This window comes from Dipteris shenzhenensis, chromosome 29, assembly GCF_047967505.1.
Source record: "Dipteris shenzhenensis isolate YYH24624 ecotype China chromosome 29, Dip_SZ_1.0, whole genome shotgun sequence".
In the NCBI taxonomy this organism is placed as follows: Eukaryota; Viridiplantae; Streptophyta; class Polypodiopsida; order Gleicheniales; family Dipteridaceae; genus Dipteris; species Dipteris shenzhenensis.
Window position 1 is genome coordinate 24,477,448 of NC_141624.1, and position 22,322 is coordinate 24,499,769.

Here is a 22,322-nt window from a genome sequence, read left to right on the forward strand (position 1 = left end):
TCTTTGATATCGAATGCTAGAACTGCATGCATGCAAAATGCTTTAGCTTTACAACTCGAATAGAATTTCCCACATGAAGTAACAAGGTTTTCGCATATAGTATCATCTGTAACGACGATAGTAACCAGATTTATAACAAATCCCTAAGGTAAAATGACATTATCAGAGAATAAGAGAAGATTGTGACACCCAAAGACCTCTTTATTAACTGAAATCTAGACTTGTGAACATAGACGATGGCAATCAATTCATACAAGGTTTTTTGCTACAATACAGGACCAAAACGATCCAAGGGATCAACTCTTCTACCAAAACTTTGCTTGAGTAGGACTACTCAAAGATGATAACACAACTAAACTCAAATGCCAACTCTCATAAGAGCAAGATAGGTTTGAGAGAGAGAGAGAGTGTGTCTAGGAGCCACGGACAACTTATATGGAAAGAGTCACCTTTGCACAATGCACCATCACACACTTGTCTACCACGCCCGTAGCACAAATTTCCAAGGTTCGACCAATTAAGTCACATCGCCAGCCATGTAATCCAATCACCAAAGTCACCATGCCCTCGCCATCCAAAGGCATCACAATACATTAGCCAATCACAATGCATATCATGGGTGGATCAATCACAATCAGCCATCTAGCTCAGAGCACAAATTGTATGTCACAAACATGAAACCTTCTTGAACCTTAGAATAGTTGAGCTCCTCATGAGGGTGTGCCCCATAGACAGCCAATAATTCCAAAAAAATAATAAACCTAACAATGTAATATTGTAGAAAATGAACATATTTTGTATTATAAGACTTTGCCTCTAAGGGCGTCATATACAAAAATATGCCTCCAAAGAGTAACAAAAATATCTCAAATATTCTAAGGTCTAAGGCAGGGACACCATGCAAGAGACAAATCTTTGTCCATAATAGTGGCATGCTTTGCATGGATGGCACACGAGTTTGCTATTTCAAAGAGTCTGATTGTGACCTACTTTGCAACCTCCCAGAGTGCCCCCATAGCACCTATACTAAATTGCACATCATCCTTGCAACTTTGTGTGACCTCACATACAATCCATTGGAAAGGGCCACATGATATCAACTTATCAGTACACTTAACTACAATACTTGATTTCTTTAAGTGTCCTTACTCCTAGTTTCATGTGTTGATGCTACTTCACCCTTTGTGGAGGCTCTAGGGGTACCTACACATGGATCCATGGCCTCTTATTTTCCTTGAACTTCGTGCTTTTCTCTTCCCTTGCTTGTGCTTGCTCATCTTGCACAACTTGCTAGTGTACTTGCCCCTCATTCTTGAATGGAAACCTTATGATGAATATTTCTTGGTGTGCTCTTCATTCTCACCTTCTTTGAAGCTTTTCCTACTACTAGAGTTGGCAGAGATACTCCTAGAGGTGGTAAAGGTACTATATCCAAGACCATCATTGCACATTCTTGTATTATCATAGGAAGATTTGGAGTCAATGTGGACTTTATTTTTATCTACTTTATTGCAGGCCCTCAAGTAAGTTTCTCAATGTCTTGGAGATTTCCAAAGCTTGTTTTCTCTTCCATAGTACAATCATCTAGGGAAGAGGGTTGTCAATGATGAGAGGAGGGATGCTTAGCTTTCTCATGAGGAGAGGCAGACTCATGGGAGGTATTCGTGCAAAGTATTTTTATCAATGCATGAAGCTTTGGCCATACTTTGTCTCTCAAATTCAATGCTTGAGAATGTGAAGCCTTCTTGGTTGTGCATTCACACAAGGCTTTCCAATATTCCCAACCCATGCTAATTTGAGAAGTGTACATTTTTCTTTCTCAAGATTGTGACTAGATAAGAATATCCTTGCCTTTGCTGCACCCATGGTCACTTTGGAAGGAAGATTTTGTGATACCTTAGACATTTTCTTTCTGCCTTCAATTTCACATGTCCTCCATAGAATCCCATCTCTAAAGAAACTCCTCATCTTCTACAATGCAACATGTAGATACTTCTTGCAAAATTAGTTTCCAAGCATGAACAAGATGCAAATATAACAGTTTATCAAGTATGCACAGTTATGCATGTAAAGTACATGTGTGTACTCTCTCTAGTGGAATGGGCAATATGGAATCCCACTTTGTACCCTTATTATTGCAATATCGTCCTAGCCTTTAGATAGAGAAAATGCCATTATCCAATTGTAATTCTTCCTTTTTACTTCCATGATAACATTAGCAATATAGGCATGTGAATGTTTCATTTTACTTTGTATCAAAACTATGCAAGCACTTGAGTGTCAAATCACCAACAACAAGATTCCATTCAACTGAAAATGTGCCCACTATCAATGTTTTTTCTCCCTCTTGTTTTTGGATAATTCTTGGGGGGTTCACTATGACGTATAAATTCTATATATCATGTGTGTTCAAGGCCTATTTGTAAAACCCTACCAACCCTTACCCCCCCATTTGAGGGAGAATTGATGGGATTCTTGCTATCCTAGAACCCACTTCAATGTCTCATGATGGCACTCCTTTTAAGTCTCAAATGCTACAAGCCACCATATGTCTTTTTTATATTTAATTGAGGAATCTGTCTTAGCTGCCTCGTCCCCTTAAACAAAGGATAAGGCTTTGTTAATAATATAGATACTCATCCTCTCTAGCTTATGCTCTTTGACCAACTAAGCTTCATCCAATTAAATTAAAAAAATGACCTTACCATTGGAGTTTGTACAACAAAATAGAAAAATAGTTAGAATAATATAGAAAATGAAACCAAGTATAGTGCAATGCTATGAGGGATTTTCGCTAACAATCTTCTCTTATTCCATAGTTTGTCAACATCCATGAAAAAAATTGAAAGCATTCATCTCAAATGATTGCACACTAGATTTATTTTGACTCTTCCAAGTCATTGTGCCTTAGTACCCTCTAAGCATTTATCTTGCATGTTGGTTTGCTTCTTGCCATGCAAGCTTCACAAACTAGGGTGTGGGTGGTGGCACTATAGATTTATTGTGCTTTCCCAGAAGACTAGACTCAAAAGATGTAAAAATATATGTGTAAGTTTCATGACTTATACTAGTAATGTCACAAGCTCAAAGCATCTCCTTTTCATCCACAATGCTCCTCCATCAACTCTTCAATGACCTGCACATGCAATCATTTGTGTCTTGAATCTTTTAGTGTCCCAATGACTTCACGTGGATTCTAAACTAGCTAGAGTGTATGGACAACCAATATCATCTTTGTCCATTTTGCCCACATGAAGTTTCTGAAGCAGAACACAAGTAAAACTTGGCACAAACTATGTAGCACAAGAGTAAGAAATTTCATTGAAACACTAGAGAACCAGCCTTGTAGCCTAGATTCTCCTCTTTCTAGCACCACCAATGAGTGCCAATGCATACATGTATAATTTTCCTAGCATTCAATCCAAAGTTGTTTAATTCATCCTTTCCACTCCTCTTGTCTTCTCCCATTCCTTTCAGACTATGGCCCATTGAACTTGGCTATTAGATAGATATTTCCAAAGTTTTTTTAAGTTTCAACTAGCTTATATAGCGATTCTTGCAATTCTTGTCACTCCAAGTCTAATGCATGTACTCCAAGTCCAATGCATTGGATTTGTCATGAACATCCTTATTCTACCTCTTGCATAGCCATTGTCTATGCATGGTTCAATTATTTTAATAACCAAGCAATCTAGCATGTGTAGTTCCAAAAAACCAAACAAGGTCATACATTTTATGAAAAGGAGAGTTATTTTGGATATCAGTGTCCATAGGATACAAGCTCCCTTCTACCAAAAGGTCAAAGTGCTTCTTTCCTTGCAAATAGAATGTGTAGCACATTTTCAGAAGTTCTCCTTAATCCCAAACTACATATGCTTGTATATTGGTCCTCCAACCATAAGTTCACCTGGTAGATGGTGCCATGAGTGGTTAGGGAGTGTAGGGAGAGCTTGGAGGCATGGAGTAGGAGTAAGCATGGAGCACGTAGTCAAGGTATGATTGAAGGCACAAAGTAGGAGATGGTAGGCATGGAGCAACAAGCATGAAGCATGCATGCATGAAGAAGAAGCAACATGTAGGCATGGAGGAGGAGAGTACCAAACATAGAGGAGAAAGTGTGGAGGAGGAGGAGTAGGCAGGGAGAAGGAGGGGCTTGCAAGTGTGAAGAAGCGATGACAAAATATGCATAGAGGAGGAGGAGGAGGGAGGGGGGGGTTGGATGGGGGGAGGAAGGGAGGGAGGAGAAGGGAGAGGAGGTAGAGGAGGAAGGAGAAAGGGGGGGGGAGGGCAGAGGGAGGGAGGGAGGGAGGGAAGGATTATCTATACCAAAAGGACCTTTCTTGCCATTAGGTGGGATCACAAAGAACCCTGCGAGTATGTCAGTTGAAGACTAGGAGGTTCTTGACAAAAACGTGCTAGGAACGATATGACTGTGTTTGGGAGCATTAGTAGCTTCCAAAATTCTTGAATAGAAGACAACAAAGGATTTGATGAGCACACTGGATACATTGTATGGAAAACCATCAGCTTCTAATGAGGTATTTCTTATGAAGTGTCTATTCAATCTGGAGATGTCACAAGGTGGTTCTATAGCTAATCATTTGAATCAATTCAATACAAATACAAGCCAACTAAGGTCTATAGGAGTAAAATTTGATGAGGTCTCTTGATTTTGTGCTCATTGCCAGAAAGTTGGGATAGCTTGGTCGTGGTTGTGAGTAACTCTGTTTCTGGGTTAAACACTTTTAAGTTTTATGATGTTATTAGTGTTCTCCTTAGGAAGGAAATGCAAGAGAAAAGCACAAGTGAAACATCAAGTAATGCTTTGACTATTGAGAATAGGGGAAGACAAAGGGAGAGAGGAAAGAGCCATGGACATCGTAACAAGTCAAGGAGAAGCAAATATAAATCCAAAGGGAACCTGGAGTTCTAGCATTGTGGGAAGAAAGGACACCTGAAGAAAGATTTTTGGTCATGAAAGAAAAAGGAAGGAGATAGACAACAAGAGAATATGCAGGAAGAAAATGTACCAGGTAGTGTGTTGCAAGATGCCTTAATTCTTTCATTGGATACTATCACTAATGCATGGGTAGTGGGGTACAAGCACGTCAACGCGCTATTATTTTTAAGGTTTTTTGCATGTACTAAATAGCATATCTTGCTAGCACTTGAAGAAGAATAAAGGGAGCCTAGAGTGCTGGCATTGTGGGAAGAAAGGACACCTGAAGAAAGATTGTTGGTTATGAAAGAAAAAGGAAGGAGATGGACAACAAGAGAATATGCAGGAAGCAAATGTAGTAGGTAGTGTGTTGCAAGATGTCTTAATTCTTTCATTGGATACTATCACTGATGCATGGGTAGTGGGGTACAAGCACATTAATGTGCTATGCATTTTAAGGTTTTTAGCATGTACCAAATAGCACATCTAGCTAGCACTTGAAGAATAATATATTTTGGCTTTGAAATTAGAAATCGTAATCATGAAAGCAAGTGCACGTATAAAGTGAAATCATGCAAACGTTGTAGTTTGTGTATGCCTTTCTTATCCAATTTGAGGTTACTCTACAACTTCTTTCAATTTCAAGACAATGAAGTTGCCATTTTGCAAATGAGCATGGAGTCATGAAGGCCATGGGGTCTACCAATAGAGGGGAGTTGGGAAGGTGGGGAGAGACAACATCTATTCCTGAACATCAAACAAAAGAAAGCTCAGATACTCAAAGATACTTTGGCTCATCACCCCCATGGAAAAGGATGAAATCTAGTGACATCAAGGATCCAGAGCATGCATCAGGAACAAACAAGGTTCTTACTCAAAGATTTAACTCTTGCTCTTCTCCACTAGAAGGGTGCACACCCAGCAACGTGAAGGACCAATTGACTCTGGCTCTTCTCTACTACAAAAAAGGGTGAAATTTAACTCTTCTTTGGCGATAGGCATGAGGTTTCCTTTAGGGGAGGGAATGATCTCTTCAAGACGCTCTCGTTCTCTCTCTCTCTCTCTCTCTCTCTCTCTCTCTCTCTCTCTCTCTCTCTCTCTCTCTCTCTCTCTCTCTCTCGCTCGCTCGCTCTCTCTCTCACACACACACACACACTCTGTGTGTGTGTGTGTGTGTGCGCGCGCGCGCGCGCATGCGTGTGTGCAAAGGCCAGTAATGATAGGTCTGTCATGACACCAAAAAAGAGGCTGAAAGAAGCTCAAGAGGAATTGTGCTCCCTACCAATGAATGTTGATGTTGTTGACAAGAGGCAATTTTCTCTTGAAATGGTCATTGACACTATGAAAACTACTCTTGAAACAGTTGGGGACTCCGAGATGGAGGACCTTCATCTAGAGGACAACTATGTTACCATGCTTCAAGTTACTGCTAGAGACTTTATGTTTGCATAAAATATCAGCACTTTATGTTTGTTAGATGCACAATTAATATTGTTGTCTCCTTTTTTTAATAGATTGATGGGGGGTTGAAGGAAAGAGAAGTCGAGAAACATGAACATCAGTTGCATTTGGTGTTGCAGATGGAGAGGAAGGTCCAATCATCAGACCTAGGCAGTGGCACCTCCCTATATAATTTGGCTATGTGCACAATTGCTTCATCAGTAGGAGGCCTTATGCAGAAAGAATCTATGGCAATTGTAGCAAAAGGCTAATAGTGTTATTGTATGCTAACCGGTAGTATCAAATGCCAACTAGCACTATAGTATGTTAACTGGCATTGTAGCATGTTAACTAGCATTGCTAGTATGCTAGTATGCTAACTAGCATTGTAATATTATAATTGTCATTGTAGTATGCTAGTATGCTAGTATGTTAACTAGCATTGCTAGTATGCTAACTAGCATTGTAATGTTATAATTGGCATTATTAACTACATGATAATCAGCACTATAGTATGCTAACTAGCACTATAGTATGCTAATTAGCACGATAATATGCTAACTAGCAATGACCAATAGCACATGGCAGTCCGCGCATCATTATAACACAGCTAATTAGCATTGTAGTATGCTAACTTGCATTGTGGTATTTTAATTAGCATTATTAACTACATGCTAACTAGTAGTGTAGTGTGCTAACTAGCATTGATGCTAGCTAGCACTCTTAGAAATATAGAATGCTAAGTAGCTTCTGTTAGAGTTAGCTCAAATGTCCACCTCTCATGTAACCCACCAATATTCTGTGTACCCAATGTTGTAAGGCCCCCATATGAGGAGAAGCCATGATGGGTATCGGATATTGGGAGGGATCCCCAGTTTAGACACTGGAAGGGGTCTTAGAGTAGACCAGATGGTTATGAGACGGCTTAGGAGCCAAGAGTAGATACCCGTCTGCACAAAGGGGGGGTTCGGGGGGGCGATAGCCCCCCCGATAGCAGGGGGTCCGGGGGGCGCAGGCCCCCGGTGGGGGTCTGGGGGCAAAGCCCCCAGCGGCATGTTTTCTGAAGGGTCGGTGGTCTTCCAGGCCGACTGTCTATTAGGCCGACTGCCTATTACAGGGCCGACCGTCAACCACTTACACTATATAAGTGGCCACCCCCTATCATCAGATCACCAGTTCTTCACGCTCATAGTCCTCCGTCCAGCATCTGTCTAGATCACCATCGAAGCTCTGTCTGTAGAGCGCACGGGTGGACAGCCAACCATCAGTTGTATCAGCAGTTTGGTATATCAGAATTTTTTGTATTCTCTCCAGCTTTCCATCGTGTACTTGCGTTTTGTTGTTATCTTCCGCTGCGTACTATTTTCTTACAGCTTCATCCTTATTTCCTCTATAATAATTATATTTGTGCTAGTTAGCATGCTAGTTTTGTCTATAGTATGCAAGCTAGCATACTACAATGCTATTTAGCATGCTAGTTAGTACCCCATCATGTATTGCTGCATTCATGCTAAGTAGTCTCATGGTATAGTAACTAGCACTACAGTATGCTAGCTTGGAACAAGGGACCACAAATTTGAGCTACATTGTCCAATATGTGAGCACCAAACACTCTTTATTGATTTATTTCTTTGATGCTAGCTACCTATAGTATGCTAAGTTTGTTATTGACTTATGGTCCAGGTAATCTGGAGTTATGTTTTGGATTTGATTTCCTAAGTATGTTATTTGGTTGTAGACCTTGCTAAACGAAGGATGGGTTGAAACAAACCTTGAGAGCATGGTGCCTAGAGGACTTCAGACAATTCAACCATCAAGAGGGGGGCAGTTGGAGGACACTAGTACCTGGAGTGCTCAAGTTCAGAGGCAGGTACATGACTAAAGGTGGTGGTGCCATCTAGGTTCTACCAAAGGTGTACCAAGATGGTGTGCTTATGCGGAACCGAATCTAGTAGAGCACGAACCACTGGATGAAAAGCCAGTAAGCAACATCAACACCAATGTGTTCCAGAGGGCTACGACATGGGAGCTATTGAAAAATCTTCATTGACGGAATGGTATTGGGCCAAGATGTGTCGATGATAGGGGATGTTAAAATAGGGTTGGTCACCTCCCCATCAAATAGGGTTGGTCACCTCCTCATCTATAAGCCTCTAAAGGAGGAGAGCATTTTGGGGGGTTAGGGGGGGGATTGTACCTAGGGTTTAAGGGACTTCCACATGGGCACCATGTGGGCCGCACAAAGAGAGAAATGCATGGAGGTTTGGGGCCAACACCGAGGGCAACAATGGTACGAAACTACCATGTGGCTGCCAACGATGTGGTAAGACTAGATCTATGCAAGAAAACAAACAAGGACAACCACAATGATGTCAGCACATGTGCGAGCCTCTACGAAGGTGTTTGTAGGAGGTTGGGAGAGGCATGACACAAAGCAAAACAAAGAAGGTTGCACAGGGTTTGGTGCAACCTATGGGCCTCAAAAAGACCCAAAAACATGTCAGCTTAGGATTGGACAAGCTTGGGCTATTGGCAATCTACGAGATGACTAGGCAAGACTTGGCAACCCTCAAAGAGTGTGCCCCCTCCAAGGGGATACGAACAAACTACTGGGCAACCAATAGGGGGCTATTGGGTCGACTATTTTCAGCATCCAATCCTATAAAAGGAGGCCACTTGGGACTCATTTGGCATCTAGCAATGCAGCACCTCAAGTAGCAGTAGAAGAGCCTTCCCTTGGTCTGTATCGAGGAGGAGGTGGAGTGACTAAGAAGTTGCAGACATAGCTCAGCATGGGGATGACTCTAGGCTGCCTTCCAAAGCAGTAGTCTACAAAAGGTCAAATAGGAGCTCAAGGTTCTAGAGGTGCCAAGGGGATAGTAGTAGAACTTTTGGTATGGTCAGAGGACCACGGTTTGGTGGGACTCTGAATCTATATTGTGCGCTGTTGTTGGACGAAAATATACCTTCAGTGGATTCTCTCTCTCTCTTGGTTCACAATCTATCTACTGGCTTGCACACTCTCATGGTTGTGAAGTACACATAAGGAAAGAACTTTTGGATGGCGTGATTAAAATCTTGGGATGCTCTTAAGTCTTCCAATGTGGGCTATCCTCTGTCCACGTTCATTTCTAACAAACATTCATTGTTGAGTCTCTAATAGTTTCGTATCAAAGCATGCAAACCTATCAACACTCCAATTAAAATTGGTCACAACACTGAAGATAGTAACTAGACCAGATATTAACTATGTAGCAAGCTTGGTCAACCAATCTATGACAAACCCATGTGAGCATCACTTGGAACTACAAGATAGATGCTAGAGCAGCCAAGGTCAACAATCAATTTTACATTCTTGCTCAATCAACATTGCATATGTGGTCAAGCAAGAAGCAAGACATAGTTGCTTTACATACAATATATTGTCTCTAGTGTCTTCCCTCTCCTCCAATTTTTTTACTACTATACATCTCATGGGATGCTAGCATTCCTTGTTGGCTAGAATCTCTCTCGCACACCACGTAATGCAAGCATCCTTAATTGCTAGCAACTCATGCAAGAGATGCTGAATCCATGGGATGCAACTATAAATCTCATCCACAATTGCTTCTCCCAAGGGAATGCTAGCACCTATAATTGATGCTTTGGCCGGAGTGCCATACGACTTTCAAAAGCTTTTGATCATGCAAAGAAAGACAAAGGGAAACATGAGTGCAGCTGACAATTGAGAATAGTGTTTACTATCAATGGTGCTTGCAACAACTTGAGAGCACCTGGTGCCAAAAGAAGATTATACTGTTAACATTCCTTATGGCTTTAAAATCATCGATCCACTTCAGCATGCGTACCAGGGGTCCCAAGTTCGTAAGCAATTCTGTATCACACTACTGCACCAATAGACAATTTGTGGTGTTACAGTCACAACCAAATGGTTAGTCGAGAGCATTTTTACTAGTCCAAACGTTGCAAATCTATGCGTGCACTTTGAGATCAAGATGGCCCATTTGCAAATGTGATTCCCCTTTGTTGAACGGAATGAAAAGATTATTATTACGGTTCCTTATCTGCTTCCAATGTAATGTCTTTTCCAAGTATGCTTCTGTAGCATGCTCATGTCTTTAGCAGTGAGCACTCAATGCATGCAATTCATGTTCACACCATGCTTGTTTGTTCTATACATGTGCTAATCCTATCTTATATCCAATTAGTAAGCACGCCTACACAATATACTTTCTGTGGGGCCAAATCCTATTAAAAGCCGAAATACAGATCTTTGGCATCTAGTCTCTTCAGTGCCCATGTATTTGCACTATGAGCTATGGTCAACTGAAACCTGTAGAAAGCCAAAAAACGTATCTTTGGAGTGAACACTCTTCAATGCCCTTAGATCTGATGGGCTATGATCTATGATATACACCAATGGATTTGAAAGACAATCAACCTACCAAAAAGAATACCACACTGAAAAATATGCACAATATATACACATACTCTAGAGATGTGTTCTTGCATCGCACGAACAAAGATTTATGCAATTGACTACAAATAAACAATCCTGCTCTATCCTCTCATTAATTAAACTTTTATGAAACTTAAAATTCTCGGAGATTTACATTCACTATGAGATAATTCTGCTCGCATCATTTAATGCACAAAACTGAAATGTCAAGCCCAGTGGGACCAGCTGAGATGAGAAGTATGCATGGAATCAAATTTCTATGATTAGCAAGCAAGGTGGAACCATGGACTATTGTACACCTTTTTAAAAGTCTCCACAGGCAAGAGGCACAAGCAACTACCATCAGCCACACTAAATGTGACATCAGTACATGCTCATCAAAGTGACAATTGACTTCGAGTGCCGGAAACATCCCATGAAGAGTAGGCATAACCTTTCATTTGAGGACCTCAAGTCCCCACCTGCATCACAGCCATTTGGCATCTTGCTATCATAGGTCACCATTTTAGGATATATATACAAATCTAAGTAGTGAGAAAATAAATAGCATCTCTAATTTAAGGCAAAATTTTGCATAGTTTGCAACAAGTCTAAATTTGTTCAAACCCATGAGCTCAAGACCCTAACAAACTGATAAAGGATGCTTCAAATTACTTTAATGTGAAAATTCACTATGCATTCCAGCTTGATTAGTGTTCCAGTACAGCACTCAGCCTTTCAGAATTTTGAACAGTTGAAAAGTAAATTGCACAAGAATCCTGAACGGAATTGCTTGTTCAAACATAGTGGCTATACCTCTCACATTGGTTAAGACACCTACCTTTGAAACCATACATCCATCAAAGCTTAACCCAGAAACACACAGACTTGAAAAAGCAGTTTATTATTGCAAAGTCTAGAGGAAGAAAGATAACAGGACCCAAGCCCTTGAACTGCCTAACCAAAAAAAAAAAAAAAAGATTCGTGAGCAAACAAGCAAAAGGGACTGAAGAATCCTGGAAGTCTCAACATTCGTACCCACAGGCGTTGTCAGAACTCACTATTCCGTGTGAATGGATCTATCGGTCTCTTATTTTAGTCGCATGTTAAGATGCATGATAAATTAGATGACCAATTCCAGCTTAAAGATTCAGTTGCAATTGAATAGCCAATACAATTTGTTCGACTTCTGACATTTCCCATTAAAGCAATATTATCAACACTATTTGTTTCCTTTCTTGAGGAACACCATTAGAAATCATGAACAGGTCACTGTCCTTTGTAAGGATTCCCTAGGCTAGGGGAAAAAATAGATGTGGAGGATGTACAAGCTTACACTTTCCATCCAGGACAACCATCCTCATGATCCTTGTAAGCTCGTAATTGCTCCTTTAAAAATCAGGAACCTCCCACCTTACAATCATCAAGAACGTGCTGGAGCCTTACCCTGTTTGAGCCTGCCCAGGTCCTCACGGTATTTACTGCGACCCCCTGCAGGTACAAGACCCAAAATAGCAATCACCGCATGCTCCGATAGTTTATCTCAGATGCTCATTAAAATGACAGAGCACAAGTAGACGAGTCAATAACAAAAAGAATCTCATCTCACTAGCGATTCCGAGTACTTTATCGAGTGCAAGGGCTAAGCAAAAATCAGACTTTGACTTCGAACTACTCTCTCCAAACTAAACTAGATCCTGAATGTAGACAGAAAGTCCCATATACACAGAAGAAAGAGACGAATGTATATATGTAATATCCAATAAAGTTAACTACCTGTAAGACCAGGCATTATACTAAAACTGCTAGCAAAGTTAAGATAATGACAGAAAACAACGGGTGTAAGCAACATGAGTGATGGCAGGCTTAATAATGCCTCAAGCATTTCCCAAGATGTGACAACATTTCAGCAGGTCAAACTTTTGATATGAAGGTCCTTAACTTTAATGTTAAGATAAAACCAGAGTTTGGCAGATTCGAGGTAGGATCTAGAAAGAAGAAATACCTACATGTATGGACATACCCCAAGAAAAAATTACACACACGGCAGATATGTGTTCAGGCAGCAAAAACAAGAAACCAACTACCAGTGATAATACTCAATTCACCAAAGCCAAGAGTACTAAGGACTGACACCGGCTTGGAAGAAACACAGGAGTTGCAAAAGTGAAAGACATTATGGAAAACACATGAATTCCATTTTGATAAAAAAAGGATTTAAATCAGGTCAGCAATAGCCACATTAGCCAGCATTTGCATTCATACGAAGCAAAAATTTATGTAGCAATGTAGCAATAGAGCTTCCCACATTGACAATTTGATCCTGCATTTAAGTTGACAATTTGATCCCGCATTTAAGTAGTCATGGTATTCAAAGAGAGAGGTTTGACATATGAAGTGATTGGCCATCTTACTGCAAATCGTATCAGAAATTCTCATAAATAGGGCGATTGCAGAAAGGACTGAAATTTCAGCCAAGAAAAACTTTCTGAGATGATCGGGACAATCAGCCAAATCCAAAGATGCATAATGCTGAAACAGCTCCAATTGTAGAGCACTGGCCAGGTAGCCCCTGAGGTGCTGACACATTCATGGTAAGACGTGATTGGGAGCATTCGCGCAGGGCCTAATGCTGCCAAAGTCTTCACTGCCACATCATCCAGGCCCAGGACCTTGCAGCAGATCTACAGCAGGATTCAGGGTAGAAGCAGTGTCTTAAAAAACCCATATCTGGCCCATATATGGTCGTTGACCTATAGACGAAGTTGGGTCTCTTACAGAACAATATAAGTCGGCCACCATTTCCAACCGTCCAGATCCCCGACCCAGTCAGCCAGTTCCAGGGGCTGACCCAGCTATAAAAAGCACCAATCCCCCTCATTCTACAGTGCGAGTCAGCCTCAGCAATCAGCCAAAGTTCAGCACAGCAGAAAAGGCTTCAAGAATCCACAAAAGAAAATTTAAGTGCCCATCAATTCCCCAATAGTAAAAGGAGTAAAGGTGATTGCCTCTCTCCAATCTTAAGGCTCCCAGCCTTCGCTGACAGTTGTACCCTCTTTTCATATCAAAAGAACAAATACACTGTGGCAGGGGGGCCGTTGCACACAGAGAAGCTCTGTGCACAATCATCACACATGCATGCTACAAATATTCCACAGAGAGAGAGAGAGAGAGAGAGTGTCCAAGAGCATGGCTTAGCTCAAGTGCCTGTAATACTACATGAATGAATGGTGACTGGTCATGTTCTAATGGCTTATATGTGTCCCTCCTCTTGCTGATCTACTCCAGGTGGAGTCATCTCTCACTACTGATGGGCCTCTCAAATATACTACTCACCTGCCTATGCCCCCTAAAGGCTGCCTTCATATGCTGCCCGGCTGCTCCAGAATCTAGGCTTCTCTGAAGGTGGACATGGAGGAGTTGAATGAGGGGGCTTGAAGGCTGCTTCAAAATGCTGACCCACCCCCTCCTGGCCACCTTTGTAGGGCTGTAGAGGCCCTGTGGGTTGGTGGTCAAAGGTTGGTATGTCGCATGTCAGTGCAAAGCTTGCTTCTGTGGCTGTGGACCTTCTGGGCCCCCAGAATGAGAGCGCTGGTGTAGGCTGCTGCACCATGCACTGCTAGCTTTGTAGTGCCCTGTAGCCAGCAAACTTGGCCAACACTGCCTCAGCTGACTGATTATTGATCAGTGTTCAGCGAACGGTATCTTGGTATGTGACTGCTGAGCTTGCTTCTCTGGCTGTAGGCTTTTCTTTCTGGGTTCATGTGCTGCAGGACGGGACATGGATGGCTGCCAATGTGCCCCACAAACTATTTGTGCTAGAGGCTACTAGCTAGAAATAATCTACAGCCTCTTCCTGTCCCAGAAAGGGCCTCACATCATTAGCATAATAAACCGCTAAGCCAAAACTTATAAGTGATTTGATGAGTAGCACCAGACAGTAGCATGCCACTGCATCCACTCGTCCAGGTAGGAGTGGATGCATATGAATGCATATGACAGAAGTCCATTTCATGCATACACTCAGCCTGCGTTTTCTTTAATGCTTTCATTGTATTGGCATACAAGGACTGCATCAATGTTGTAAAAGTACTGATGTATAGAGAACTACTCCCATAGCGAATTCATTTGACACCATGTCAAACCTTGGCCCCCTTTGGCACGGATGCTAATATTTTGATTTCCAAAAATTCTCTCTACGAGTTACCACATCACATTATTTTAACGTTTATCAGAACAGCAACCTTTGTCTTAACATGTTCATATATCAACTATAAAATCCAAATGCCAACAAATTGTTCATTCTTAAATGGTTGTCATTCTGAAAAGACGATGACTTCCTCAAGATCCAGACAAAGCCCCTGTTTCACTTATAATACCCAAAAGCTTCACCTGCTAAATGCAAAAACTCACACTTGGGCCTTTGTAGCATACAAATAATATTTCCTCAGAAGCTTGTAAACATTATAAAATCTACGTTGGTTTCATGAAAAGAAAGCAATGTTCTTAGTCAAAATTTCAAAGCTTAGCCACAATTTATACAAAAATCCAAGAAAAAGAAACAAAAAAAAAAAGATAAATAGACCACAAAGGAGGGGGCGCTCTGTCCATAAGACCCTGCCCTCTCACAACAAAGGTCCACAACTACTTGCTTTAAAGCCACATTTCATTGATCATGATCAGCAAGATCTGAAAATACCTCTCTGAAATAAGCTCTAGTTTATGTATCCCCAGGTAAAGAAGTTCCATGAAGATTTCTTCTTTCTGCAGCCCTGTCTCTGTATGTAGTTTGAGGTGCCTCAGTAAATCTCCGTCTTGCCCCTGCCATGGGCCCATACGAGCCTAAAGCAGAGGCATCCGTCCTAAAGGGAGTCATGCCAGAGCTTGGATTCGTAGACGGAACCTTTGAGACCACACTCAAAGTAGTAGCACTCTCTACCAACCTACCCAATTTATTTCCAGCATCCCGCACCACCATTGATGATGTATTGCTGCTCACCTGTCTTGTTTTTATTGAGGCTTCTGAGGAATGATAATCACCACCAAAGGTATTTCCTGCAACACGCCCCAAGGCTTCTGTGCCCAGAACATTTTTTGATGGATGTATCACACCTTCCAGTTTTTTGGTAGGCATAGTCACCCCAGGCCCCGTCCCTGAGCCCACACTACTTCTGGTTGGAACAACTTTGTAGGTATTATCAAGTACGGAGCCTGCCAAGGGAGCTTCCTCTGATATCCCCCGAGTTAAGCCTTGCTTCGTGTGTATCACACCCTGTATTTTCTTCATAGTTGTCCCTGGTGCAGCAGATGCAGTTGTCATCCCAGTGGTAGCCTTCACGGTTAATGATGATGCAACCAATGCAGTACTTGTCCCACTGCTACCTTTTACAAGAAGACCTTTGGGCTTATGTTCAAGTTGAGAAGGCACTGGAGCACTCAAATGGTTCGGATCAGTCGGTGCAGCCTGGTCACCCTGCTTTCTTTGTTTCCACATAGTCGGAACCCCACTTATTTTTTTCTTGGCTGTAGGCAAAGGGTTTTTAGCAGCCAGCCGTAATTCCTTATCCTTTTCTTTCAATTTTTCTTTTTCTTTCTTTTGAGCAGCATTTGCTGCAGCTGCAGCTGCTTCAATAGCTTCAGCTACACTCTGCTTTTTCTCAGTAGTATCCTTTGGTACATGAATTGTTGCAGGTGGTGCTGATATAACTGTTTTTCGGATCGTAGAAACAATGGTGGTGTCTGTTGCACTAGCATCTCCTGCTTGCTCCACATACGGCTCGTACTGCTGTGTCTCCTGGTTGAAAGTGTACCAGATGCCATTGTTTCCATCATAATACAACCCTGTGAGAATGGAAAGCAGAAATAGAAAGCAATTTGAGACTCTTAAACTTGTCTGGAAACCCAAAATCTGCTGTAGAAATCAAGCTAATGATACAAAGAGGCACGTAGGTAATTTAAAATAAATCCTTGGCAGCTTTTGGACAAAGACTATCAAATCCAGCACGAAACCAGATGAGATGACAATTACCGCGATGGCCATCATAATAAAACCCTGAAACAGCATCATAGTAATACCCTGATGCCTCGTCCCATACAAATCCAGCTTGTGGAGCTGCATTGGTATCATTTGAGCTTCCATTCATTCCTCCGTTATTAAGACCTTCAGATGCTAGCTTAAGCTTTTCTTGCTCAGGATTGTACTCTTTAGGAGCCCAGCCTACTGCATCATACTGCCCCCAAGGGAAATCTCAATAAAACGAAGTTGCTAGTTAAAAAGGTTAAGAATCTTAAAGAGACCACAGAATAAAACACTTAATGAAGAAACCTGTTGTGCAAAGGTTGCAGCTTCAATAGCAGCAGCAGCCAGACTGCTGTTACCATGAGCATTTGAAGACGAACTAGGCCCATGAATACTCTTGGCATAAGCCACCCTCAAAGGTTGTCCATTCTTGTCCAGTGATGTACCATTGCTTGCTTCTAAGGCCTTTGTTGCATCTTCCACCTGTTAATAACCAGGATCTATATGAGTAGGTGCCCACGATGAGTTTTAATCGTGGGATTAATTAGTATCAGGAGCGTCAAAGGGCGATTAAGGTAAGGTTTTTGGAAATTTAATCGAGTGACAACGATTAAGGTAAGTCACATTAATCAATGCTGACAGAAGACGCACGAAGCTTCTGGAGACTCTTTCAAGAGGCTGCCATAGCAACTATAAAGAGAGGTACGGGGAGAGGGAGGGAGAGTGGGAGGGAGAGAGAGCTGAAGGAGAGGGGGAGGGAGACTAGAGGGACTCGGGAGTCAAGCAGCCTGAGCGGAGGGAGAGAGGGGAAGGAGAGACAGAGGGAGAGGGGAAGAACAGAGTGGAGGGAGAGGAGCAGAGTGGAGCGAGAGGGAGAGGTGAGAGTGGAGGCAGAGGGAGAGTGGAGGGAGAGAGGCTCCTGGGGAGGTCGGCCGAGGTGAAGGAATTGCAAAGGAGGAAGGGCAGGGCTCACGAGAAGGTAGAAACATTAATCTGATTAATCCAATCGAAGTATGATTATAGCAAAGGCTATACATATAACAAATTAGGGAGAGGGAGGAAGAGCAGGAAAGCGCAGGGAAGGGGGTGAAGCTTGAAGCTTAGTGCTGAGAATTTTCTACAAGAAATTAGAAACCTGTTACAATTGATTGCGGTTGCAAATCATTAGTAGAGTAGGAGATAGGTATTCTAGAAGTAGAGACTCATTGGGGAATTCTAGAAGTAGAGAATGAAATTCAAAAATAACAGCCTCCTTAAGTCTTTAATGAGAAAGATCCTGACAGATCATACCGAATGAAAATGTATAAATGCAAAACCCCTTGAAATGTGAGTAAATTTATCCCGAACGAGCCGTAAATCCTGCAAACCATTTATCAGTCCAAAAAACAGTCCAGGATAAGCAAGTAGAGACACCCAATGTAGCATGTGCCTACATGCATGCAATTGTACAATCAGCCTACTCAATTATCTATTCTGTGGTCAGTTAACCTTAATAGGAGCATATTTGGAAAATTCATAGTGCAATGTCTCCTCATTAACATCTTCATCCAGTCCTCTGACTACTAACACATGGGTTGGCCCTGCCAGCATAAAATGATGACAAAATCAGTTCATGACAATTTACCACAATGGCCATCATGGCTGTGGCCCCGTACCTCATCGCATTTAATCACCCAATCTATCAGTATTAAACGACAAGGTTTATCAACCACGAACATCAAAAGTATCTTGTATAAAAAAGAATTAACCACAGGAAATAATATCTGTAGAATGAAAGAGTAGCAGCTCCGATAACATGAGACAAGGAGTTAAATGAGGAGCTGAGGTCGATGGAACAGGACGGCTAGCGGCGGGCAAAAAGGAAGAGAGAGAGAGAGAGAGAGAGAGAGAGAGAGAGAGAATCATGCCTGCTTCAGAACCCTTTTTTCCTGTCAATGCTGGTGTAGCAGCAGCAACATCTGCAGGAGGAGCATCATCTGTCCGACCTTCATTACACTGTAACAAACGACGGCCTTTCATAAGCCCCATATACATTGTGCACCTTTGCAATGTGTTTTAATGCACATGCATGAAAAGGAGAACTTGCAAATTATTGGGAAGGAGAAAACACGAACTTGTAAAATCTGGGGAATGAAAGAGCAGATATCGAAACTCATAATCTAGATATTGTCTAAAAAAGGTACGAGGGAAATACAGTCAGAAGTCATCAGACCTCGTGAATAATACACAGATTGCCCCCGTTACATAATATTGCTGCACAGAAAGCCTCTTGCATCAAGTATGAACAAAACCCTTGTCATATGAATTTACTTTCACACTTGTATAGTCCACAATCACCACGACCATTAAACTTGATGTGTGATAGAGCGTTGACATCCTAGAACAGAACCAAGTGACGCAGAACAAACTCATCCATCTCCACTCCGACAGAGTCTGGACTTATGTTCCTTGAAAATGGCTTCCTCTCAGAACAAACCAATCCGACACAATGGACTCGACATTCAACGAATGTATGGCATCCATTGTGACAATCAGTCTGATAGGTACGCTCAACTCAAGAACAGTACAGTGTCTAGCTCAGGCGTCCCATTAGGAGGAGAAGTTGTGGACATGTTGCCAATTGGCAGAAAAACTCACCCCAAGTTTGAGCCATAATTTACACACGAATAATCTCCATCGTATGTATTAAGCACTTCCATTATGAAAATCCCAAGAAAGTCACAAGTCCCCATGCTCACATCCAAAAAATCTCCATACTCCGTTTATGTCATGACTTCGAAGGTGAAGACGTCGAATATTGATTGACCAACAAAGCGGAGAGGATAGCTAGCTAGAAACACCACCAATATAACTCATATGAAGAGAATCAAACAAGTAATACTTGAGCAACATTGGGGAAGCACATAGGCAATTCCCCAAATGATCACAAGCGCCTTTTGCAGTAACTGTAGTACCACCTGGAGGAAAAGAAGGCCCACTTGCAAATCAAGGCCACAACAAACATTATCATCATCAAGGTGATATTGTCGTACATACGGCCCGAGTATTAGTATGTGGGCCACATGGGAAAAGCCCCCCCTCTATGAAACAAGATACAACCTTAAAAGGATTTTCGAAATGACATTTTGCAATCGAGAAAAGATAAATTCCACCAACTAAACTTTCCTCAACCAATCATCACTTCTTTTTTTTCAAAGAAAGAAACCTTCTATTAATGCTTGAAAGCTTTCATACAAGACAGCAGCCCTGAAGGTGCTGAGTATGGAAAAAAACTGAAAGAAAGAACTGGCCTGTTCCAAAGAAACCCAGCTCACTACCTAGGGGATCTCAGGTATTGGGTTTAACAGCCAAGTGGGGGGGACTATACAACCAGCGAATCCCACACGGGGTGAAGATGTAGAAAACTCCTACAGGTCAAGCCTTGCAGAAACGAGCACACCTCTCGATAGTCGCCTTGGAGCCTGGAGTCCCACGCTCCCAGGTGGACTGTAGCATGCATATGATGTCCTGCCAGATGGCGACTAGGGTAGCGGAGGGTGGAACCGGGTGCTCACCCATCACAAGACAGCAACGAGCCACCCAAATGTTCCATGCCGTGATGCTGGCTACCACCTCCTAGACGCTGTCCTCCCTAGGAGAAGGAGAAGCTAGGCTGTCAGGAGGGACTGCCTCGTGGAGTGCTATCCTCTGGATGCTCTGACCCTGTAATCGGTAGGCTGGAGAGATCTCATCAATCTGAAACGTGTGTCCTCCCTCTGTCAACCAGACCACCATTCCCCAGGTGTGGTCTTTCTGAAGACTCTGCATACGTGTCATGATCCTTAGGGCTCCCATCCAAATCCTCGCTGCGCTACGACAACTCCACAGGCAATGCGGGATAGTCTCCAGGACACCATTGGAGCAACAATGGCACTGCCCCTCCACTCGCATCTGCTCCAACCACGGTCCGATGGGCAAGCCTCCCTGGACGGCCAGCCAGAAGAAGTATGATATCTTCCTCTGCCACAAATTGGACCACAACCGCGTCCAAAATCTGGAGCGAACATCCTAGGGCACTCTCTGGGTCACCCAATGCCTCTCCCTTGTGGGCCTTCACCTCGATGAGTCCATCTGAAGCCTCTTGCCAATCTGTGTGGTGTAGGAAAAGAAGGGCACCTCATCCACCTGCTCGGCTAGGCTACCCCTGGAAGGCCAAAACCACTCTCCATCCCACTATACCTCCCTCAGGGGTCTACCCTCCCACAACCAAAGGCGCCATCTGGGGGCATCCTGCTCTGAGATACTGGGAGGGCCAATGTGCCACTCCTTCCCCAAACGTCCCACTACTCTGATCATCTACCAATGAATCCTATCAAGACTCCCATCCATCTCGGCGTCTCTCTCAGTGAGTGGCTGAAGTAGGTCTCCAGGTCCTACATGGAAGAAGCTGAGGTGTGTGCTACCTCGTTGCACCAGTACGAAAAAACCGCCCCAACCATATGATGTCTCTCCATACGCAAAGTCCTTCCCACTAGGACTCAAGAATGGCTAAGTCAATCTCGCACATCCGCTGCCCTGCCTCTCGCAAATGCGCTAGGGCATCAAGCCTCACCTCTGCCTCCATGGGCAATCTCTGCTCCGATGACCAAAAGACCCTGTCAGTGACCTCTGTCCCGCTGTGCCCAACCAATGTGAGTCTGTTGTCCGAGCATACGTCCCTCCTGATCCATGATCTCTGGGTGCCACATAAGGGGCTAACGCTCAAACTCCTCTCTGCATCTCGGCTGAGCACGAATGACACCCCCTGCCAGTCTCTACCACACCCTATGAAGGCTCCTCATCAAGGGGGAACCCTTCCCCGTGAAGGGGTCTCTGAGAAGATCCATCTGTGTGAAGGCTGCCACTGTCCCCCAGTGCGTGGGATGTTCCTTAGAAGCCCTCGTTGCAAGAGGAGCTTCCAAGGCTCTACACCTGAGGTGAGACCGTGAACCACCAACTTGCCCGGGAGGGCTCTGCTCTACATCCCTGGATCAATGATACCCAAGCCTTCCAGTGCCTATGGCATGATCATTGTCTGCCAAGCTACCCGGGCTCTAGTGTTCCTTGTGCCGTCTGAACCTGCCCAAAGGAAGTTCCGAACCAACCGTCAGAGCTGCCCAATGCATCCTCTATGAAAGCACCGACAGGAAGCGATATACCAAGCCGTGGCAAGGAGGACCTGGTTTGCTACTAAGGCACGACCTGCTAGAGAGAGTCTGACCGAGATCCAATACAGAAGCTTGCGCCAAACACTCTCAAGAACCGAGGCGATCTGCTGCTCTACTGTAATGTTGATACCAACCTCGCATCCGAGGTATCTCGCTGTCTGGCCCCACGGTATCCATCTGAAGCCAAAGTCACTCCCCCACTCACGGATCCCTTGTGTCTCCTCAAAGCCTGTGAAGAAACCTATGAATTTTGTCCAGTTGATCCGTGCACCTAAGGCCTCGAAGTAGATAGCCAGGGCA

The 22,322-nt window shown here is 43.1% G+C and overlaps 1 protein-coding gene across 3 annotated transcripts in view; it reads right to left on the minus strand.

Moving 5' to 3' along the window:
• Positions 1 to 11,785: 11,785 nt before the first annotated feature.
• The window catches only part of LOC147882617 (uncharacterized), a 46,760-nt gene continuing 36,223 nt past the window's right edge, over positions 11,786 to 22,322 (minus strand). For 2 of the 3 annotated variants that reach the window (XM_087400297.1, XM_087400295.1), the window contains exons 9-15: positions 18,744 to 18,831; positions 18,325 to 18,416; positions 18,127 to 18,195; positions 17,143 to 17,319; positions 16,846 to 17,047; positions 15,517 to 16,658; positions 11,790 to 12,308 (exon numbers count right to left, since the gene is read on the minus strand). In XM_087400297.1, the coding sequence (XP_087256423.1) occupies positions 15,538 to 16,658; positions 16,846 to 17,047; positions 17,143 to 17,319; positions 18,127 to 18,195; positions 18,325 to 18,416; positions 18,744 to 18,831 (1,749 nt within the window). In that variant the 3' untranslated portion in view covers positions 11,790 to 12,308; positions 15,517 to 15,537. Of the gene's footprint in view, positions 12,309 to 15,516; positions 16,659 to 16,845; positions 17,048 to 17,142; positions 17,320 to 18,126; positions 18,196 to 18,324; positions 18,417 to 18,743; positions 18,832 to 22,322 lie in introns of all 3 variants that reach the window. The other variant, XM_087400298.1, reaches the window with a different exon arrangement.